Source organism: Hevea brasiliensis, chromosome 6 (genome assembly GCF_030052815.1).
Source record: "Hevea brasiliensis isolate MT/VB/25A 57/8 chromosome 6, ASM3005281v1, whole genome shotgun sequence".
Classification (NCBI taxonomy): domain Eukaryota; kingdom Viridiplantae; phylum Streptophyta; class Magnoliopsida; order Malpighiales; family Euphorbiaceae; genus Hevea; species Hevea brasiliensis.
Genome location: NC_079498.1, coordinates 102,568,047 through 102,592,034, shown reverse-complemented (window position 1 = coordinate 102,592,034; position 23,988 = coordinate 102,568,047). Strand labels below are relative to the sequence as shown.

The 23,988-nt window shown below is 32.7% G+C and overlaps 2 protein-coding genes across 2 annotated transcripts; one reads left to right on the top strand and one right to left on the bottom strand.

Moving 5' to 3' along the window:
- The first annotated feature begins 6,968 nt into the window (after window positions 1-6,968).
- On the top strand, window positions 6,969-15,661 carry LOC110645687 (uncharacterized). Its single transcript, XM_021798912.2, has 15 exons — window positions 6,969-7,519; window positions 9,010-9,403; window positions 9,496-9,673; window positions 9,814-9,953; window positions 10,034-11,237; window positions 11,320-11,420; window positions 11,520-11,664; window positions 12,033-12,101; window positions 12,219-12,264; window positions 12,359-12,729; window positions 13,015-13,094; window positions 13,226-13,361; window positions 14,399-14,633; window positions 14,749-14,831; window positions 15,247-15,661. Exons 1-15 carry the CDS (start codon window positions 7,414-7,416, stop codon window positions 15,379-15,381), a joined length of 3,423 nt encoding a protein of 1,140 aa, XP_021654604.1. The 5' UTR covers window positions 6,969-7,413; the 3' UTR covers window positions 15,382-15,661.
- A 1,751-nt stretch (window positions 15,662-17,412) lies between these two features.
- LOC110645667 (60S ribosomal protein L37-3) lies at window positions 17,413-18,898 on the bottom strand. Its single transcript, XM_021798894.2, has 4 exons — window positions 18,741-18,898; window positions 18,510-18,645; window positions 17,770-17,871; window positions 17,413-17,671 (listed from the first exon to the last, which is right to left on the bottom strand). Exons 1-4 carry the CDS (start codon window positions 18,741-18,743, stop codon window positions 17,625-17,627), a joined length of 288 nt encoding a protein of 95 aa, XP_021654586.1. The 5' UTR covers window positions 18,744-18,898; the 3' UTR covers window positions 17,413-17,624.
- Window positions 18,899-23,988: the final 5,090 nt, after the last annotated feature.

Genomic DNA, 23,988 nt, shown 5'->3' with positions numbered 1-23,988 from the left:
TTTTATCTTACCCAAATCCAAAATTTCACTCTTCCATCCTTTAGCTCTATTTTCTTTTTGAACCTGATTGTCATATCAGAAACTTATACCTTTCCACTATCCCTACCACGTCATCTATACCTCAATGTTACTCAGAATTAATCCTCTAACTACCCTAGCTAGACTTCTACTGGCATTCAGGCTATCTCTCCTACTGCATTTGAACCACACTCCATCCATATATATATATATATATATATATACATATTTTATGATTTATCGATGCTAACTTTTGTCATTTTTCTTTTACTTTATTTGGAGTATACTTTAGTCTTAAGCATTAAGAAGCTAAGGATGAACTTAGGGAATAGCAGTAATACTTCTCCTGCGTGATCTCTATTCTTACCCTTTTGAACTACATACTACCCCCTACTACCTTAGGGAGGGGATCTGTAGCAACTCTAATTTTTCATATCCATTTAATTAGCTGAAACTTAAAATACTGGGTATCCAAACCCGTCATTCAATTTAAAGGCTTACATACATCTTGATCTTACATCTTATAATTCTTACATGGAACTTGTACCCTCTCCAGAACACTTGAGCTAACAACTCTCTATCTCACGCTACAATCCCATCTGGGACACTACTCCATAAGTCATCATTATCAGTAATAACCTTCGATCCCTTCTGAAAAGATAGGGTATAACTTACTGCAACAAAGGTACTACATTTACCACCTTGCCAAAACCATGTCAAATTAATGACTCTCTTATCATATCATAGCTCTGTAAATCATCAATTCATAGTTTTGACCTTCCCTAGGTAGTAGGGTTGTACTTTACACCTTGCTGATACACACAAGGTATACTATTCTCACTAAGCTCTAAGCAAAACGTCTGTCATACTGCAAAAACCATCTAAAATTTCATACCGAAGACCAGATGGTCTCACTCTATAGATGTCACCTTTACTTTGCAACTAATCCGCAACCTCTGGTCTGATGGCAACTCTTGATGTAACTCGAGCTCATGCTAGGGTAACCGAGTTACTGACTCTAGTTACCACCCAACTGTGACCTTTGATATTCTAGCTCTAGATCCCTAACCAGGAGTTCCCAACTCCTCTGCAGATATAGAACTCTGTTCTGGTATAATTGTATCAAAATAGAGGCCATTCACAAACACCCTCATTATGGAGCACCACGGGGATGCACGCAGCTCTATACAATAATCTCATGTCAGTACTGTAATCTGCAGCTTACAGAGCAGATATTGAAAACATTGTATAGTTCCTACGATACATCCTAACAGACTAGGTCTCCTAATCTCTTATCTCTCTTGAATCTACTATTATCATAAACTTACTCTGACTGGGTCATCCACTGACGACTGCTAATAGTGGTATCCTCACCCTTATCTAGTGCAATTATACTATCAAAACTCACATTTATGTACTCGTGCCTAGCACCAGATAGGCACAACATTTAGACCCATACTGATAGAAATATAGTGTTTCTTGGAGAACGTATTTCCATGGCAAACCTCAACATGTCTGCAAACTCTATCTCACACTTCTATGTACTTCAAAAAACCGATGTGCTAAATTGAAGCACTCTTATATTAACCTAGGAATAACGCAGAATCTAGAAATGAAGAATTATAGAAAAAATATGAAACAGAATCCTATACTCCGCATGTGACAACTCTAGGTACACACTTTCCCATGAATCTAAAGCCTAAGCTCTGATATCACTTTTGTCACGATCCAACCTATGGGCTGGACCGACACTAGGACCTGGGCCAGCCTAAAGCCCCCGAGGCCCGTAGTAAGCCTAACTATTCCGCAACCCAACTCTAAGGCCCATTTGGGCCCAATTTCAAGAATTTAATCGGATCGAGTTCGGCTATAAAATGGACCATTTAACGAGGAGTTTTTGACTCACCCAACCTGTAAACACAATATATAATAAATTGGGGAGCTCAGCTCACCCTCCACATAATCAAAATATCATAACTCAAATGGGAGCTCAGCTCCCTCATCCAATCCCATCATGCATACAGTTAATAATTTTACAGGTCTAACATAACTTTTATAATACAGGCCCAAAATAAAAATAAGTGCTTTTAACATATGCGGAGTCTAAAATTTAACTCAATTATACAAAATACATTAAATACTGTTAATGGACCTGCGAAGAAGAAGAGCAGGTTAGCTACAACAAATAATCCTTCTGTAGCCTGGAAAATAGATGAACAGGAGTGAGCGTTCAACTCAGAGAGTAAAATACTAATTTTAATCATAATCTCTATAACTATCTAAAGCTAATGCACCCTGTGGAGTGAAATACAACATCGTTATAATTTTCATACCATAACAGCAAAAGGACAATTTGGAGCACTCACACACCCAACACTGTCAAACAATACATATATGGGAGCTGATTCCTTATACAGCCCTCTTAATCCAACCACTGCCAGCGAGTGTCTCTCAAGCTAGACTTTCGCTTAATAAACCAAATGCAGGGTCCTAGCAAGTATCTCTCAAGCCATGTCTACCCGTTCTGTCCATATCCAATACCATACCACACGCATGCCATGCACACACACTGCTCCAAATTACCACAAACAACATCCATGGCACTTCAACAATTATGAATGCAATATAAAACGTGCCTAGTGTTTAACTACGTAGATACATATTTATAAGTGATGCATGGGCATGCTTGAACATATAATAATATCAAAATTACAATTAAAATTAATATTTTACTCACAGACTTAACCGAAGTCACCGAGGCGGCTGAGCGGAGGAGGAAGGCTGTCCCGGCTTACCTGACAATTTCATTGCAATTATTTAATATATTTGACTCAATACAAGTTTAGAAAAGACCAAAGACATCCTAAGTTATGCTAAAAATTCGGCAGAGTCTCCCCTATACCTATGACCTACCCAACCTGTAAAATGGTTCAAATAACACTTCTAAACTCAACCAATATCTCATCATCATTATATGGTCCCTCCTGGGCCATCCAAATCAAGCAATAATCACAACATCAGACAACTCAATTATAAGACTTCAAAACTAATATTTTTCAAAAACTATCCAAACTAACTTTAAAAATTCTATAAACCTGCCCCGCGGTCCTTAACAATATTATAAGGCTATTACAATAGGAATCATAATTTTTTTATCATTCACGAATATTTTATGTAACGATTGGACTCCAACCACTAGTGGAATTATCCGCTTTGGCCATAAACCTCACGATTTCGTCTCATAGGTGGATTGGAGAACTTCCCAGGAGGTCACCCATCCTAGGATTTCTCTTAAGCGAGCACACTTAACCCTGGAGTTCTTCCAACTCTCCAGGCCATTCCACCAAAAGGCGCCTCTAGTGATTAGTTTCCCCATTTTATATATCATTACTTTTTGAACCCAAGACCATCTCCGTGCTTTAAATCCCACATCGGCAAAGCACGGAGATGATCTTGGGTTCAAAAAGTAATGATATATAAAATGGGGGAACTAATCACTAGAGGCGCCTTTTGGTGGAATGGCCTGGAGAGTTGGAAGAACTCCAGGGTTAAGCGTGCTCGCTTAAGAGAAATTCTAGGATGGGTGACCTCCTGGGAAGTCTCCATTCCACCTATGGGATAAAACCGTGAGGCTTATGGCCAAAGCGAACAATTTCTCTAGTGGTTGGAGTCTGATCGTTACATTTTAGAAATTTTATTCTAACCTAGTACAAGGCAAAAATTGAGTAATGTAAAGTTTGAGTTTACCTATGCCAAATCTGATAACTGGAACGCGTCCAGAACGTCTGAAAACAGTGGGGTAGCCTATAATTTTGACCGGTTCAAATGGTTCCAAAGAAATTATCTCACTCAAATTGCAGATTTGGGCGATGATCGAATTTCCATGAAATAAAAGTACATACGCGAAGTCCACAATACCAGGGTTAGAATAAAAAAAAAAAATATATATATATATATATATTTGAAAATTATGGATGTTACAGTTTACCATTTAATAAATTATCTAATAAAAAATAGTATTTTTATACTTCTAATAATTATTTATCCTTCTTTCACCTCTTTCCAAACATAAAGAATATACATTACATTACATTTCTTTACCTTTCCATTAATTCACCTTTTTCCAAACATAAAGAATATACATTACATTTCTTTACCTTTCCATTAATTCACCTTTTTCCAAATATGATATTTTTTTTATTGTAACTCTCTTCACCCTTCCCCTTCCTTATCCTTCCTTATCTTTCTATTAATTACCCTTCTCTCATCCCATCCAAACAGAGCCTTATGGTCCACTAGGGTTTAGGGTTTAATATGCTGCCCATTGATACAACTGCGAGAGAAAAAGAGACGGCGTGGCTCTTTTTTAATTTCATATAAAAAAACCCAACACGTGGCTCTTGTGGATTGGCTTCTAAACGAAGTTGGGTTGGGCTCATTTGTTGGTTTTCTTAGGGTGTACTTAGACCTGGCCCATCAACTCTAAAGAAGAATATCCTCTGAATTATTTTTAAATTGTCATATTTGATGACAATAATTTTTAAAATAGTATTTAATATTTTAATTATAATTAAAATACTATTAAAAAAAATATTTTAATTAGAGTTAATAAAATGATATTATTATTTTTATATTGAATAATAAATTTAATAATTATTTTTATTAAATATTTTTATTTTAAATTAATATATAAATTATAAACAACTAACAAATAATATTAACAGTTAATAACTGATAAACAGCTAACAATTATTAAAATAGTTAATAGAATAGTGCTTAAATTTTTGTATTTTTATTTTTTTAATAAAAAAAATTATATTTTTATTGTAAAATCTTTTTATGAATTTTTTTTTATTAAGTTTCAAAATTATGAATTATTATTTTTATTAAGTTTCAAACTTTTATTTTTAAGTCTTTTTATGAAAACTTATCTAATAGAGGTAAAAATTATAATTTACATGTGTGGTTCAAAAGCGAAATCACACATAAAATAATTATAATATTTTTTTATTTATCATGTTTTATCTATTGATTTATTATATTTTTATTGTGTTTATTTAAATCCTTATGTTTTTTATTTTGTAATATATATATGCTAAAATTGTTAAATTAATTAATAGAGCTAAAGATATTAATATAAAAATATAATAATAAATTTACATATAATAACAAAAAATTATAAAAATTATAGTAGATAATTTCATTGGGAGTATGGGTTCACTTTCAACTATAGTGCATAGACCCATTATTCCTTCGTATATTAAATTAAATCACACAAATTCTCAAATACAAATTTAAATTTTTTTGGTATTATATGGTATGATTTTATTATTAATATGTTTGGAAGAATGATATGTTATAAAATAGTTTAATAAAATGGAATTGTATGATAAAATAAATATGAAAATTATTAAAACATCCTTATTATTATTTTAAATATATAAATAATTATTGTATAAAATGAAAATTTAAAAATTTAAAATCATCTAAAATTACCAATTTAATAATTTAAAAATTTATAGTAAAATAATGGTTTTAATCAAAATTATTATTTTTTAGAAATAATTCAAACAAATAAAGAGTATAACTATACAATATAAAATCATGATAATAAATTTTAATTATTTTGGTCAAATAAAATTTCAAATTGTTTGAAAAGAACAATTCAATGACTTGATTAAAAAACGACAATTCACTAATGATTCAATAACCAAAAAACAAAAATTTTAAATAAATAAATATTTTTTTTATGAAATTATTATAAACTGTTATTTGTCTTCTAAACATGTAATCCAATTAGCCTATTAGATTTCAAAGCAATTTGATAATTTAATTAGTAAAAGATACTCTTTCAAGAGATTGTTTTTTGATAAAAATTGCTCTAATTACAATTTTAATACTGCTAAACTAAAATTAATTAGTTATAGCCTTTCCATTTTAATTATAATTTACTTGACCTGTTTGACATTATTATTAAAGCTACTATTTAAAAAATATTTTTTGAAATATACTATAGAGAGAGTATTAAAAATTATTTAAAAATAAATTTGATAAATTTTAATTATAAGACTATTAAAATAATAAAATATTTTTTAATAGTATTTAAAATAATATTAAAAAAAGGCATTTTGACTATTTAATCTCAATGCTAAACAGCCAATAATCAATGTAAATACTTCACAAGAGTAGATAAGGATGCTATTTTGATTTTTGTTTTTAATTATAAGATGTAATTTTATTATATTTCTTTGGAAAGTCACTAAATTTTTTTTGAAAGATTAAAAGGAAATGTAAATAAAACAATACAAGATTTTATGAAATTTTAGCTCCACAATAAATAGGATTTTCAATAAAAAAAAATCGAAGACTTAAGAATTAAGAATTTAAAATAATTACTTTTATTTTTACTTTATTATTTTAAATCCATAAGAATTTACGTATTTTTTATGAATTTTTTTTTATTAATTAAATAAAATATTTATAAATTTATAAATTTTAAATTTTAAATCAAATATTTAAAATTCAAAATTTAAAATTTAAACATATTTCTAATAATATTTGAAATTATATGGGCAAAAAAAATAAAAAAAGCAAAAACAAATAATAAGAGAAAGAGTTATATAATTTTAATTTTTATTTATTTTATTTTTTATCTCATTAAATTTTGTTTAATAATAAAAAAATATACATCAATAATTTTGGACAGCGTTAACAATTTATTCTAATTTAATGGATAATGATAATCATATATAAATGTTTATAATGAAAGAATTTGAAAAAAAGAAAAAGGTGTGATAATTTGCCTGAATAATGATAATAATAAATAAAATTATTTATAAATCAAAATTTAATATTTAAAATTTTGCAGATAAATGAAAATAAAAAAGAAACTTATCCGATACAATTTTGGCGCGTGCGAATGATCAAAGCGGAAGTAAATTTTTTCAGTAATAAAAGACGAGTACCAAATGGCTCAGGCTAAAGAGAATAATAAAAGAAAGCCAGAAAGTGACACAGAGGCTCTTAGAGAGAGAAAAGAGAAAATTAAGAAGTTTTAGAAATGTAGACTCTCTCTAGTACGCACGCCAACAGCAAAAAAACCTAACGGTCCTCGCGTTGAATTCTAATTCTCATCCTCCCTCAATTGTTCAGTTCTTCTATCCGATTCTCCACGTTTTATCTCTGTCCGAATATCGATTTCCCTTTCTGCTCTTCCCAATTTTACCCTAATTCTTTTGTTTGCTTCACGTTCATTGATCTGGTTTTTAAGATCATTTTTATGGCGATCGCTCGTAGAGCTGTGTTCAGATTTGGATTATGATTTGTTAATATTTTTTGTTGGGGTTTGTTTTGGGAAGAATCGAATAGATTTTTTTTAGCTCAGTGAATGCGAAAATGAGCACGCAAAGGGAGGTGGCAGTTAGAGACCTAGTGGAGGAAGCAAAGAAGAGGATTGTGTTTTTGGTTATTTGCGTTGTTGGATTATCTTATTTAATGTCATGTAAGTCTCTATCTTTCTATCGGTGTGTCTATGTATTTAGTTGAATTGATATAGAATCGTGATTGTAAATTGATTTTTTGATAGCAGTTGAATTCTGAATGAGTTTGCTTTAGTTTAACATGTATTAGTTTACCCCCTTTTTTTTTCTTCCCGACTTTTTAACAAAGATAATCCTTTATGTTTATGAACAACAGTTTTTGATAAGTCCAAACCCCCGCTCACCCAGGAAAGTTAAAAAAAAAAAAAAAAAAAAAAACCAGAGTCCTTTTTCAACAGGCTAGTGTCTCAGTAATCATTGTGAGTAGTTACGCTGTGGAAGGAATATCTTTGCTTAAGTACACTATGGAAGTTTATTTTTTAATTCTATTTGCGATGTTGATTTCACCATGTGTTTAAAGAATATTTAATTGCATACGACTATTTGCATTGGCTATAATTTGATTCCAATCATACCAGCGTCTACTTTGGATATATCCAGATTCAGACCAGCATTTGTGTTTGACATGACATTTCTTTTTCTTGCATTTGTTTTTGTTGGTCGGCTAGGTTGTCTAAGAACAGTGATGTTTGGCAGAAATGTCAATAATTATGACAGGTAGAGGTGAGAGCTTGTTCAGTAGAATGATAGTTTATTATAAGAATTAAATTGACAATTATTATTATTATTATTATTATTATTATTATTTTGTCTTTACAGAAATTGAATGTGTAACCTTATTGTTTAACCTTGTTTATCCAGTTCCTCAATGAACAACATTCCATTTGTCAGTTCAGTGAATGAAAATGGATGCACTAATCAAATTTTAAGACCTCTTAGTCTGCAGGAGGCACCTGCCATCTGGGTGGATTATATCTCCTCGTATATAATTGTGATATTAGTTTACTTGTAGAATCATGCTTACGCAAATATATTGCGGATTGGAGCGTAATATTTTTTAATTATGCTTTATTCTATTAATGTTGTAGTGAGTTATAGCTTAGAAAACAAAAAGTTGGATGCTAGAAGTCCAGTTCTATGTATTAGTTTACTCACACGTGCACACACTCAAGAAAAATGCAATCTTTCACTTTCTTAGTAGCATTTTTCTGAGTGGTTAGTGGATTAGTTCTGTGTCCATAGCATGCATCTTACTGCTGTAATGAAATCGGTTGTGAGAAGAATAGAAACAACAGTGCGTATAATGCCATCCAAATGATGCATACAGCACTACCCCACAGATAACTACTGTTGAATTCCTTGAATTTATTGTTGAGAAGATTGATTTGTAGATACGTCAAATATCATAGAAGTTAGCTTGACCTGGATTCCGCTTTATTTGGGGACCTGTGACCCACATTGAATTGTTGGACTACAAACACCTACTGCAAAAGCTTTGGTTCTAGTTTACATTTCCGTCTGATGGCACTAAATATATAGTTTCATTATCTTTCTTATCATGTGCTGTTGCTTACCCACAGTTGCAGCTGACTGTTAGTTTTCCTTTTCTCAGTGACAAGCTCCTCAGTTTGGGTCAACTTGCCTGCTGCTGCCTCCTTAATAATTCTCCTCCGTTACTTCTCCCTAGATTATGAAATGCGGAGGAAAGCTGCTGTATACAACAGCAAATATTCCGCGGCAAATGTGTTGTCCCAAAACAACAATCCTGAACATACTAGGGTTCTTGAAAAGTCTGACTGGAGAAGAAAAGTGAATTCCCCTGTTGTTGAGGATGCAATTGATCACTTCACTAGACATTTAGTCTCTGAATGGGTGACAGATCTATGGTACTCTCGTCTAACACCTGATAGAGAAGGTCCAGAGGAACTGGTGCGGATAGTGAATGGTGTTCTTGGGGAATTTTCAACTCGCATGAGAAATATAAATCTTATTGATCTATTGACTAGGTTGTTATTCCTTCCCCTACCACTGTCATTATTTATTTTATTTTTCCTTTACCATGTTATTTACTTGGGAACTAATTTTCCTAGGATGACAGGGATCTTATTAATGTCATCTGCGTTCACTTAGAGCTTTTTCGAGCTAGTCAAGCAAAAATTGAAAAGCATCTGTCTGGATTGGTGTCTATTGAACAGCGAGACAAGGAACTGCGACGTGTCCTGGCTGCTGAGAACAGATTGCACCCTGCTTTATTTTCTGCTGAAGCAGAGCACAAGGTTGTTACTGTACTTTGATCCTTCAATTTGCTCAAAAAATTTTTCGATCTATAGGTGTCAATTGCAAGGGAAGAGGATTTATTCCTCGACATTGTCTACTTTCTCCATTTTGTTGACTAATATTTTCCATTTATTTTCAGGTTTTGCAGCATCTGATGGATGGTCTCATTTCTTTCACATTCAATGCAGAAGATCTAAAGTGCTCTTTTTTCCGTTATATAGTGAGGGAACTTCTTGCTTGTGCAGTAATGCGACCAGTCTTAAACTTAGCTAGTCCAAGGTAGTCATTCTCCTGCTTTCATAAAATTTTTGCTCAGTATTATTGCTGTTGTCACTTTGTTCTCCAACTTTTTTGGATAGGTTTATAAATGAAAGGATTGAAAATTTGGTCATTTCTAAGGCTAATAAAGGAGTTGCTGCAGCACAAGAGGCATCACAATCCAAACCCAATGGATCTTCAAAGATCTCATCTGATCAATTTTCCAGATTTCTAGATCCTACTGGTACTGGTGTTGAACTTGTGCAGTTAAAAACTGATCAATCCAAAAGTCGAGCAGTTGCACCTGAGTCAGATAATGTGAATGGAACCCATATCTCGAAAGATCCTTTGCTTTCTATTGATACTCGATCTTCCCGTTCATGGAGTTCACTACCTTTGAATTCCCAAATTAAGGATGAAGGAGGGCTTCAGCGGTATCGTTCTGGAGGAGAATGGGGTGATATGTTGGACAGATTTTCTCGCAGAAAGACTGCAGCCCTTGCACCTGAAAATTTTGACAATATGTGGACAAAAGGAAGAAACTACCAAAAGAAAGAAGGTAAAGGTCGGGTAATTGAGCAAGTACCACAAAATTCTTCTGTGAATAAGTCCGCTACAGGGGACCAATCAAAGATGCCTAAACTCAAGGAGAAGCATGGGGTGACCATACTTGATTCCTCTCTGCATTCTAATCAGTCTACAGTACAAAACTCATACCATGATCAGAACTTGTCAAATCATTCTTTATATACTTCACATCATGAAAATGATGAGCAAGGCCTTATGCATGTGAATGAGGATGAATCAGGAAGTGTTAGTCCTTATACATCTGAAGAGGAAGATCCAAGCAGTATCACAGGCCTTGATGATCCAGGAACTAAAGTTTGGGATCGTAAAACAAATAGAAATTTGGCTGTTTCCCCCATTCATCATCCACTTGAAAACCTTGGACGCCATGCTACAAAGAAGACTAGTAGAGGACAGGCTCCTTATGAAAGATTATCTAGAACAGAGACTGGCAGGAAGAGGTCGAGATCAAACACTCAGAAGGTGCATGTTTGGCAAGAGATTGAGAGGACAAGCTTCTTGTGTGGGGATGGACAGGATATACTGAGTTCAAAAGGACATACTAAAGGTGATGAATCTAGTGATGATTCTGAGGTTGAAGGTTTAGATAGAGCTTACGGTGAAGCAACTGCTTGTTCATCTACACCTTCTGCTTCTATATCTGAAAATCATGGTTCAGCTGTTAATTCCTTGAAAAATTCATTGATGGTGGATTCATTTTTTAAGTTGAGATGTGAGGTACTAACTTGAAAGACTTATCCATTTTTGCTAACTTTTCATTATCTTATTTTGTTGGTATACTATGTGTTTCTACTTGCAGGTGTTGGGTGCAAATATTGTGAAGAGTGCCTCTAGAACATTTGCTGTGTATTCCATTTCTGTTACAGATGTAAATAATAATAGTTGGTCAATCAAAAGAAGGTACTATATATTTCTTTGTCAACTTCTTGTTACACCATTCATTGATTTGTTCTCTATTAAAATTGTATGGCTTATGTAACTGAAATTTATTGCCTACAGGTTTCGACATTTTGAGGAGTTGCACCGGCGTCTAAAAGAGTATCCAGAGTATAATCTTCATTTGCCACCAAAGCATTTTTTGTCAACAGGTTTAGATATGCCTGTCATTCAAGAACGGTGTAAATTGCTCGATATATATCTCAAGGTTAACCATTTAATTTTACCTGCTTTTATTGATGGAATTAGATGTAAATTTTAGCTCCAAGATATGCTAGAAATTCAGAATACCTCAGGTTTCATCCCTGAATTCTTATTTGGTTAATTTCCTGATGCAATGTCACATGTAAGTTGTAACAGTTTCATGTGGTGTTGACTGTTGACTGGAGTAGTAGCAATACCCAATTCTGCAGAAAATATGCTCATTGAAGCACGTTTATTATTAAGGTTTAGTTAAATAATTTGACTTTGGCTTGTGTGCTGTACTGGATTGGGCATGTGAGTATTCTATGATCACTAGGTATGAGTGCACCTAACTAAGAGTTTTAATAACCTTTTCATGTCTTTGTTTCTCAGAAGCTCTTGCAACTTCCTACAATTTCAGGATCTATTGAAGTTTGGGACTTTCTTAGTGTTGATTCTCAGGTTCATTTTCTATCAGCTTGTTCTTGGATTATGTTATTATTCGTTTAAGGGATAGTGGTAGTTATTTAATTGCCCTTTCGTTGTTATTTCTCATTGTTAAATTATTCTGTAATGCAGACATATTATTTCTCAAATTCCTTTTCCATCGTTGAGACATTGTCAGGTAGAGCATGTTAAATTTAAAATGTTACATTTGTCTGATTTTCTTTTCTTTGTTTTGATGATGAATGTCTTTTTATTTTTCTTTGATGTTATAGTTGACCTTGATGGCAAGCCATCTGAAAAGAATAAGGTGGTTTCAAATTTTGTTGGACCTGTAATCAATTCTATATCCGCAAAGAGGGAACAGTTAGGCACGGACAACAAGGATTCTTCATTACAGACAAAACATAATGTTGTCACAGATGGGGTAAAGATGAGTCCAAAATACACATCTCATTCTCCGGGTAAAAAGCTTGGTAAAGAACATGGAAAGTCATTAAAGGATTCAGGCAGTGATTCAGATACTCAAAAAAATGTGTCTGTTAGTAATTTCGGGAAGATTGTAAAAGGAAGACAGACTGATGGTTTAGGGCAGACATCTGAGTTGATTCATGATACTGCTAGTGATCTTACCCTTCCTACAGAGGTAATTATGATGTAATTATCACTTATGGGTGGATTGATTTTTTTTTTTTTTTTTTTTTTTTTATACTTTTGGCTATGTCATAGTTTCTCAGGATATATGGGAAGCCTGATTGTTTTATGTGATAAAGATTTCTCATGATTTACACCCTGGCAAATAACCCAAGAGCGGAATGGCTCAAGAGGGGCAATAAAGGATTGGGGGAAGGCCTAACATAACCCAATATAAGATAAAGAAGAAAAAAGGGAACGCAACACACTCTCATTATGTTCATCATTTTTCTTGCAGTGGGTACCGCCAAATATAACTGCCCCTATATTAGACTTGGTAGATGTCATTTTCTTGCTACAAGATGGTGGATGGATAAGGTACTCCGTATATAAGAATGTGTTCTTGTAAATGTGATATTTTCTCTTTGATTAATTGTTGACTATCGTATGAACCAAATCAGGTCCAATGATGGACGAGCTGCTAAACACTAATTTTCTGTGCAATACAGGAGGAAAGCTTTCTGGGTGGCCAAACAGATTCTACAACTAGGAATGGGTGATGCCTTAGATGATTGGTTGATAGAGAAAATCCAGCTTCTGCGTACTGGTTCAGTGGTTGCTTCAGGGATCAAGCGGGTGGAACAGGTAATCTACTACACATTACATGAAGTATTTAGCAATTCTCTAAAATTTGATGTCAGCCAAAGTATAGAAGCTGTTTTACTAAAATATGTCTACTCTTTTTCTTAAAGAAGTTAATAAGATTGGCAATTAGTTATTTCTTTGGTGTTAATTTTCCTTTTATTACCATGCATATGCTTAATAGACTAGAATCACATTTTATGTTCTCTTTATGATGTAATTAAGATAACAAAGAGGTTAAATTGTTGGGGCAGATTTAGTATGTTTACATACTGTCTGTGGTCTGTCTTTCTGATGTTTGTTCCATATGTTTTGAGGTCATTAAGGGACAGGGTAATGTAGCACATTTCCTACTCTTCATCTGTGTTTAGTCGTGATAATTCTATAAACGTTCTGCAGTATTTATGAAACCTATCTACATGTTTGCTTTTCATTTTTTCGTGTTGTAAGATGCGTACACTACATATGTATTTATTTCTTAGAGGAGAAGAAAGTAAGACGTGCATCTGGATTCCAATTTCTAAGTGGAGTCCTACAAGGTGTTGGAACAGAACATTTAGATAGGTGTCTTTTGTAAATAAAAATATTTTGAATTAGGAAGGTGTGGAGAAGCAAATATAAGAGTGTCATTATTGTCTCGCAATAATAAAGGAGTATGGTAAATGAGATCAATTTGATTATTTGCATATACATTTTAGTTAAAGCTTTGTTTCTTGGGATGGTTGGCTACAACATTTCGACTCCAAGCTTTTAACTCAGAAAATTTAATTGTACTATAGATTTGCTATGAAATTCCTGTGTCCTTTAAAATTGGTGGAGTTTTGGTTACCATTTCTTGAAGCTCTTTTGGTAAACATGGCTCTGAATGAGTAGAAAAGACTTATGTGGAGTAAGATATACATTTCATTTCATCATGCTTTTCCTAGAGCTTCTTGTTGGCTGCATCATTTAGTCTTCAAGATTTTAACTACTTATGTGCAGTATAGGTTTATTAGTTGATAGCCTTCTTAAATTTGTGCTCTTTTTTGTGATTTAAACAGATACTTTGGCCTGATGGGATATTCATTACCAAACATCCAAAGAGACGGCCACCATCCACCTCCAACTCATCCCATAGCTCACCTCATGGCCAGCAACCCATCAATGAGTCTTCACCTAAACTAAGTTCACCTCTAGGTCGGCAACACACAGAAATATCTTCACCTAGACTAAGTGATGAGCAACTAAAACATGAAGCAGACCGACGTGCTAAATTTGTATATGAGCTGATGATTGGTAATTCCATTCATCCTGTGCTTGTTGTTTATTACCTGCATTTTTACAACACATTCTTTTAAAGTGCCAGCTGCCAATCTTTGTTGTGCCAATGGACTTTACTTTTGGAATGCAGATAATGCACCAGCTGCCATTGTAAGTCTTGTTGGTCGGAAGGAGTATGAACAATGTGCTAAAGATCTTTATTTCTTTCTTCAGGTAACTTTCTTTTTTGTAACTGGATCAGATATTTCTTTATATATGATTTTATGTAGCCTCTTTTGAACATTCAGGAATACATTTTCAATCTACATTCTCAACTTGCCACTATATGTTTGTCGTAACAAAAGCGATGCATATATTTTAAGTCTTACCCTTTCTGAGAAGAGGAAAAAAAAAGTTTTACCAGTAAGCCTGTAGTAATAATTCTTGCCAAACAAAGGGATGTTATTATTGGTGATGGTAATTCATAGTGTAAGCTAGGAAGTAGGAAAGGAAACATTTTTTTTTTCAAATGGTAGTTTGCTTACGCGTAAACCACAAAGAAGAGCATTTATGGTATTCATTTAATTATGGTTTTCCTTGTCTAGTTGGAACATGTTGTAATCAAGTTGCAATGATTTTTCTCATGTAGTCATCAGTCTGTTTAAAGCAACTGGCTTTTGATCTTCTCGAGCTGCTGCTTTTGTCTGCATTTCCAGAACTGGATTACGTCTTCAGACAGTTGCATGAAGAAAAGCATAGATTTGGTGAATTTAATCCAAACTAGTAATTGCATATGGATTTCAAATATAGAAATACGGAACAGAGATTCACCTGTGCATTTTTCTTTTCTCCTTCCTCCTTCAGGTATATTGAGAAAATGTTTCCGTTGCTTTCTTTCTTTTTTTTTTTTTTTTTTTTTGTGGGAAGGATTATAAATATTGAGTGTCAAGATCATCAGTTGACACCATAGGTCAAGTTTGCTTTTGATTTGGCATTTTGAGGAAATTGTATGTAAAGCTCGAGGTTAGTGAAAATTTTAATGAAAAGCTCTTTAATTATTAAAATTTTTTCTTTCCAATTTCTTTTAATGGCACCTTCCATAACTCCTTTTCCAAGGATGTTTCAGCTGAAGTATATATAATCCTGATTCCAGGCTCCGGACTGCTGAAGCACTTTTCTATATTCCAGTAAGATCACCGGCTGTATTATCTTCCCTGATTCATAAACCCAGTTGATCTGTACGCGAAAATAAGTAATATTGGATGTACTGCGACTTCAGAATGGTTTTAAAAATAAAGAAAAAGGAAAAACAGAATAGCATTCGTCCTGAAAGCCATGAAGGATTCAATTATTTTTCAACTGTGTACTGTGAAGCATATACTCCAAGCCAACTGCGAGATGATTTAGAGTATTTTGTAATAAAAAGTACTTCAACCTGGGAGAAGATTAGCAGCCACCAACGTCCTAAATTAGCTAACATCAAGATTTTACCTGGGAGTCCACGAAAATGCCATTTCTCGTTTTACTAAACTAAACAACACCAAAATCAACGCAGTCTCTCTTTACTTTTTTCTACAGAGATTCTCCGTTCTTGCCTATTCAAAGCCTTGCCTTGCCCCTTGATCACTCGCCCGAAAATGCAGGTTTTGTCCCTCCTCATCCTTTGGGCAGGCAGTAGGTTTTTGGTGGCAAACCTGTGTGCAAAGTAGAGGGAAATCATTTAATTTGCCAATTTGTTGGGTGCTTTAATGTAGATGTGGGTGTCTTTCAAACTTGGGGAGATGGTGCTTCACCAAATGGGTTTGAGGAAGAGAGATATCGAGAGTAAATGTATTGGCTAACCGTCCTTTGCAGTTTGCACTATCACCTCCCCCTCCAGCTAAAAGAGAACGAAAAGTCTTAAGGGCTCTCTCTTCTCTCACTGTTTTTCTTCTCCCGCGAGTTCTACTTCTTGGTGCCATGTTCATAAGCTTTAGTTGGAGATTTGCTAGGATCGTCGAAATTTTGAGTTCCGTCGATCTGTAAAATTTCAATCAAGCGCTTTGACCATACATAGCTCCAATTTTGCGTTTCAATAGGTGTATCTACCCGATGTACTAAAAAGGCGTATCAACCCGATGTACTAAAAAGGAGAGGTGGATCCAAGGTGACTTTTTTCTATGGCGATGCACCATCGGATCCCTCCCCCCACCTCAGCTAGATTTCCGATCATGGATCTTGATTTGTTGAGTGGGTCTGGGCTATTTAGCTCAATAGTTAAGGCCACGGGCCTCTCATAGTTGTGGGTTTTAAGCCTTAAATTATGTAGTTTGTATTTATACGCACATAGACTTTAAGCCCTATTTTTTTATTACAGAATTATTCAATCTTCTATAAAAAGAACTCCTTTAATATAATTAAATTAACATATTTTAATAATAAAAATCCAAAAAGAAGCTTTTATCAATATCTAAAACAATATCTGTTTAAAATATAAAGATATATCCTCCAAACGGGAGTTTAACATTGCTAGGAAATACATTTGATGTACCTCGTCTTCCCACCAACCCCCAATCTTGCGGCCCCCAACAAAAAAATAAAACGCCACCAAATAAAGGGGAAAAAGAAAAATACACTATGCTTCCACCCTCAACTGCATTTACTTCGTGCACGCTCAAACGTTAAACAGGCAATAGCTTAAGCAGCATAAGAAATCAAAAGGCTTGTTAAAATGCGGTGCTTAGAGCATTGAAACCTTAATTTAGTACACAAACAACACATGACAGGACCACTAAATATATAAAGTTATAAATAGAGATTGCACATAATATTCATATTGAACCAAAAGATAAAATTTTATGCACTTCAACAGAGACACAACGTAATTAAATGATCAAATGTCACAAAATTCCCATTCAAAATCAAAACAACTACAGATAAAATAAAACTAACATTGACTAAATAGCACCAAATGTGAATAACACCCATCAAACAATGTTCTCATAAAACTTGTTCACCGCACAATTGTTGACTGGATCTATAATTCGATTAAGCTGATGTTGTAGCTCCCTTCTTCCTTGGTGCTGCTTGAGTGCCTGAACAAGATGCCCAAAATTGATTCAAAACAAAAAAAGGATTATTTTTCCTGGTGTGGGGGGAACAATTCAACCAAAATGAAAGAGACATGTCTTACCTTCTCTAAAACCACTCTTGAACCTGCGAGGTACATGGCGGAGATACCTCATTCTTCCGGTTCCAGTTGTCTTTCTTCGGATGGCCTTCACACTCCAGTTGTCTGAAAACCACAATTGACAATATAAATCATCTTGTTCACAAGCTATGTGAAATACACAGGTTATTACCTACTAATTACAGAAATAAGGCCAATCAAAGATGTGGAGCCACTGGATTTGACTACACATTTGACAAATTTCCAGAGACATGTGTCCACGAAGAATGAAATTGGGACAGGGTTTACATCTTTTACAAATCCATGTGTACATATATGTTCACATAGATGATGATGATGATGATATAATTTTACTTACAAAGACACAATGCACACCATATGTAAGATCCATAAACAAGCAAATATAAAAATTGTTACTCATTGGATGCGAAATTGGCTATCATAACAAATCAGTGATATCTGCATTCATAAACATGGCTGCAGAAGAGGGGACCTAGCCTCAAAATTCGACCACTAGTTCTCTAAAAGAAGCAAAGTCCACTATACACATAATCATACTCAAACAACAGATCAGGAACACGCACATATATACACAACATAGGGATGTAAAAACGAACATTAGCTTGAGAAGAACAATAAATATCACTTCTTACCCACTTATACATGTTCATACATAGCTTCATATTCGCATAGAATGATTAAAGAACATGAAATTATACTAACAAGGGAGTTGGTATACATACATTTCCTCTTGCGGGCAGCAGGGAAAGCACAGGCAGCACAACGGCTCTTCTGGAGGTGGAAGCTGCGTCGGCCACACCTCACGCAGAGGGTGTGAGTCTTGTTCCTCCTCTTACCAAAACTCCCTGTACCCTTACCCTGCAAGTTTCATTCAATTTTACATATTAGAGCACATAGAAGAAATGAAAGATTGTTTCTTTCTTCAGATGGATGGAGAGAGAAATAGTGTTTACCATCTGAGCAGATGCGGAGAAACCCTAGCTCTGGAACTGTATTTCTGGGTTAAGGGAGAGCGAGCGGCGTGGATGAATAAATTTATACTAGGGTTTGGTCAGAAATTGGACCTGGTAATCAGGTGAGAACAAGCTCACTGGGAATCGAAGCCCACAGAAACTGGGCTTTAGTCCGAATTTAACATTGCGAATGGACTTTAATCCGAACTCTGCTACCTTTTTTTTAAAAAAAAAAATAAAATTTATTTTTATCTTTTATAAAAATAAATTTACTTCTAAGATATATCTTTATTAATAAAATAATTATTCTATTAAAATTCATTATTAATAAGTTCAAAAATGAAATAATTTAGATTATTTAATTCATTATATTTTACTCTTTATAATAGTTATCCTTTATAAATTTAATATTTATAATAATTTAATTTATTAAATTTAAATTATCTATTATCTATAAAAATGTATGAATAAGATTGAACTTTTAGATGGATAAAAATCCTTTCATATATTTAATATAATTATTTAATTTAATTACAATAAAATATTAATTAATTAATTAATACAGAATACTAATTGAATAAAATTTAGTAATGCTAACCTAATAGAAATTCTATATACTAATATTATAAATATGTCATTTGTATTTACAAAATATAATTAAAATATTAGAAATACTAATCTTATAAGAAGTCTATACATTAATTTTATGAAATTATTTTTTATATTTTATAAAATATAATTAGATTATTAATGAAGAACTAAACAAGATTAAAAATTCAATAAAAGCCAAATTAATTAACATATCTTTCATAAAAAAATCTTATTAAAAAGGATAAGACTAAAAATTATTATTAAATTTAACATTTTACGTTACATTATATTATATAAAAATATATCATTTTAATTATAATGGTATATAAATTTTGATACTTATTGTTTATATGCACAATTATAAAATGAATTAATAAACTTCAGTCCTTTAAAAAAAATCTTATTTTTCTTATTTATTTTTATTTTGATGTTATTTTAATATATACAACAAATTATTACACATTAATTTCATATTAATTATCCCTAAATTATCAAATTTGAAATTATAAAGCGAGTGAATTTTAAAATTTTAAAATTTTCATCATTAGGTTAAAAAAAATTAAGTTTTTTTAATTAATTTTAATATAAATTATTTTTTGTAATATAGATTAAATATTATTAAATTTGATGATCATCATAAAATTAAATAAATTGAATACATTTATATTTTAGATAAAAATCTACAAAATTTAAAAATAATTACAAAATAAAAATAATAAAAATGCACTTTCTGTGAATAGATTTATCAATATGCCCATCAATTAAATGATTTGAAAAAAATTACATGTCATTCATGCAAAATATTTATCTCAACTGTTTTATATTTTTAATGAATTTTTAATTTTTACACTATAATTTAAATATTATTAAATTTTTTAATATTTTTTTATAATTACATAATAAATTAAATAAATAGAACATATTTATATTTTAGATTAAAAAATTATAAATTTTTAAAAATAATTATAAATTAAAAATAATAAATACGTACCATATTTGAAAAGATTCACATAGCAATGTTAAAACTTAGATTTTCTAACTTTTTTTTTTTTAATTTCTCACCTATTGAATGGTTTAAAAAAAAGACTTACATATTATATAAATTATTTTTGAGTTTTTCTTCTCTTTTTTTTGTTATTTAATTTATATTATGATTAGTATATATATAAAATTATATTGAGAATAAAATTTTTAGCAAATATTAGTTTAATTGATTTTAAATATAGTTATTATTGAATTTTTTTTGCTACATAATATGAGCAGTTACAAAATTTAAGATTATTCTAAAACTATGATATATTTTTATAACTATTCTTAATGAATTTTTAAATAAAAAGCATTTATTATTTGAGGTTAATTTCTTTTTATGAATAATAAATGTTTACAATACAATTGTAATTATTATAATTAATAATAAATTAAATGTAAAATATTTGAAAAATAAGTATGTCATAAGGTGAATAAATTTTTTCACTAAAAAATTTTTAAATAATTAATTAATTATGAATATTTTTACTATTATTTTATTTTTTTTGTAAAATTATTTTTTTTACAATTATCGCTTAATATATTAAAAGAATTCTAATTCATTTAAACAGTATTTTAAAATTTATCATGATTAGATTTTTTTTATACAAATAAAATTAATTATAAGTTATAAATTATTTAATAAATGTGCATCGTATATAGTTTCAAGGCTAGTGTGTGTATATATATATATCATAATTTAAAATTATAAAATTAAAAATAAATTTTCATAAATATTTTATTTTCAATTGTGCTTGGTCGGCCGACATAGAACTCAAAATGGATTCATCTCAATTAAATTTTAGCATAATTTATAATTTAATTTGAAATTTGATAAAATTATAATTAAATGTTTTTATTTTTAATTTATTAAAATTACTCCCTCACATTTAAATCTATCTATAATATAATATTATTGTTAAAAAAGTAATTTTTTTATTAATAAAAATGAGAAAATATTTAAAAAAGAGGATTAAACATAATTTGTTGTCACGACCCAACTTATGGATCGGACCGACACTAGGACCTGGGCCAGCCTAAAGTCCCCGAGATCAGTAGTAAGCCTAACTATTTCTTAACCCAACTCTAAGGTCCATTTGGGCCCAATTTCAAGAATTCAACAGGATAGAGTCCGGCCATAAAGTGGACCTTTCAACGGAGAATTTTTGACTCACCTGACCTGTAAACACAATATATAATCAATTGGGGAGCTCAGCTCACCCTCCACATACTCAAATGTCATAATAATAAATGGGAGCTGGGCTCCCTCATCCAGTCCAACAAACATGCATATAATAATAAGTTTACAGGCCCAACATGACAATTATATTACAGTCCCCAAAATAAATAAATATTTATAACACATACGGAAATTCTAGGAGTTAACAGAATTACACAAACATTAATAAACAACCTGCGAAGGAGAAAAGCAGGTTAACCACAACAAAAATTCTCATGTAGCCTGAAAAATAATGAACAGGAGTTAGCATTTGACTCAGAGAGTAAAATATCAATTTTAACCATAATCTCTATAATTATGTAAAGCTAATGCACCATGTAGAGTGAAATGCAACATCAGCAATATTTCACATCATAACAACAAAAAGGTAATTTGGAGCACTCACACACCCAGTAATGTCAAATCATAAATATATGGGAGCTGATCTCCTATACAGCTCTCTTTAATCCAACATGTGCCAGCGAAGAACTCAAGCCGGACTTTCGCTTAATAAATCAAATCGGGGTCCCAGCGAAGAACTCAAGCAGTGTCTACCCCGAAGGACCGGGTCCCAACGAAGATCTCAAGCCGTGTCTATCCGTCCTATCTATAGCCAACACCACATCACACGCACGCCAACGCACGCACACTGCTCCAAATTACCATAACAACATCCATGGCACTTTAACAGTTGTGAATGCAACATAAAACATGCCTAGAGTTTAACTACATAGATATATACATACAAGTGATGCATGGGCATGCTTGAACATATAATAATATCGAAATTACAATTAAAATTAATATTTTACTTACAGACTTGACAGCAGTCACTATGGCAGCTGGGCGGAGGAAGAAGGCTGTCCCAGCTCACCTGACAATTTTATTACAATCATTTAATAAATTTGACTCAATACAAATTAAGAAAAAGACCAAAGACGTCCTAAGTCGTATCGAAAATCCGACAGAGTCTCCTCTATACCTAGGACCTACCCAACCTGCAAATGGGTTTAAAACACACTTCTATATCCACCAACCATACACCCACAATGCAATCATATCACATAGCCCCTCCTGGGCCCATCCAAACAGTCATCAATCACAATATATAAAATTATAGTTTAGTCCTTATAATTGACATTTTTTTTCAAAAACTACCCAAATAAACTCTAAAAATTCTAAAACTTTTTCCCACGGTTCTTAACAATATTACTAGGCTAATGCAAAAAGAATCATAATTTTCTGAGCTACCACGAATATTTTATAAATTTTTAATCCCATTTAAGCACTAGAAAATTATGAAAAAGCAAGGTTCGGGTTTACCTATGCCGATTCCGATCTCGAGAACGCGCTCGGGGCATCTGACAACGGTGGGGTAGCCAAAATCTCTATCCAATTCCAAGACTTTTTCGATAGCGGGTCTATCTGCCAGGAAATTCATAGACCCGGACAACTGTCGAATTTCCGTGAATTGAAGGTACCTACACGAAGCCCACAACATGGGGGTTAGTATAAAATTTTTACGAAATTTTCTAAGCTCATTTAATGCTCGGAAAAATACTGCGAAGTTTTGTGGGACCCACCGAAAAACGGTATCGGAAAATTTCAAAATTTATATTGCCGTGAAGCTCTCGATGAGTGGAGCGCTATGGTACTCTCGGTTTCCTAGTGGGGTTCACGGTTTGCGAGAAATCTAGCCCAAAAATCGAAATTGGCTAAAACTTCCTGGACAAAAATTTGATAAACCGCTCGATGAATTTTGGTGTTCTTGGTGTCTATGGAAAGCTCTCGAGGTATTGATGGTGTTTGATACAAGACCCGGCCCAATTGGTGGCCGAATTGACCGAATTTCGGCCGGGAACCTGAAGCATCGCGCCCTCGTAGGGGAGAAGTTCGCGCGCATTTTCCTGCCATCTGGGACGACGGTCGGCCGTGGGGAGGCAATGGGGCGGCGCACCGACGAGGTGAGGAGACTGGGGAGGCAGCAGCGCGGCCTAGGAGTGAGGGAGGAGAGAGAAAGCGGGAGAGAGAGGAGAAGAGGAAACGCGCGCAGGAAGAAAAAGAAGAAGAGGGAGGAGCTGGCTCGATTCAACCAGTCCGATTCGGTCCGGTTTGATTCGGCCGGTTCGATTCAGGGTACCAGAAATTAAATTTTTACTCTGCCTTGGGACAAAAAACGAGGTCCAAAAATTCCGAAAAAATTATAGAAAACTCAAAAAAATCCATAGAATCCAAATATATTTTTAGTTTTGCCACTTTGTCTTTAAATTAATTTTTAAAAATCATCAAAGTTTTATATTTTCGAAAAATCAAATCCGATTTCTAAAATCCGAAAAATTCAAATAATTTCCTAAAATTTAAATAAAATTAAAACATTAATATTACTCACAAAATAATAAATTTAAAAATTTG

Coding starts and splice junctions, on each gene's coding strand:
- LOC110645687 (XM_021798912.2), top strand. CDS start 7,414: ATGAGCACGCAAAGGGAGGTGGCAGTTAGAGACCTAGTGGAGGAAGCA. Junction 11,238..11,319: donor TTTTTAAGTTGAGATGTGAG/GTACTAACTTGA, acceptor TTCTACTTGCAG/GTGTTGGGTGCAAATATTGT. Junction 14,832..15,246: donor ATCTTTATTTCTTTCTTCAG/GTAACTTTCTTT, acceptor TTTCTCATGTAG/TCATCAGTCTGTTTAAAGCA.
- LOC110645667 (XM_021798894.2), bottom strand. Junction 17,872..18,509: donor TGCTGCCCGCAAGAGGAAAT/GTATGTATACCA, acceptor TGTGGTTTTCAG/ACAACTGGAGTGTGAAGGCC. Junction 17,672..17,769: donor CAAGAGTGGTTTTAGAGAAG/GTAAGACATGTC, acceptor CATCTTGTTCAG/GCACTCAAGCAGCACCAAGG.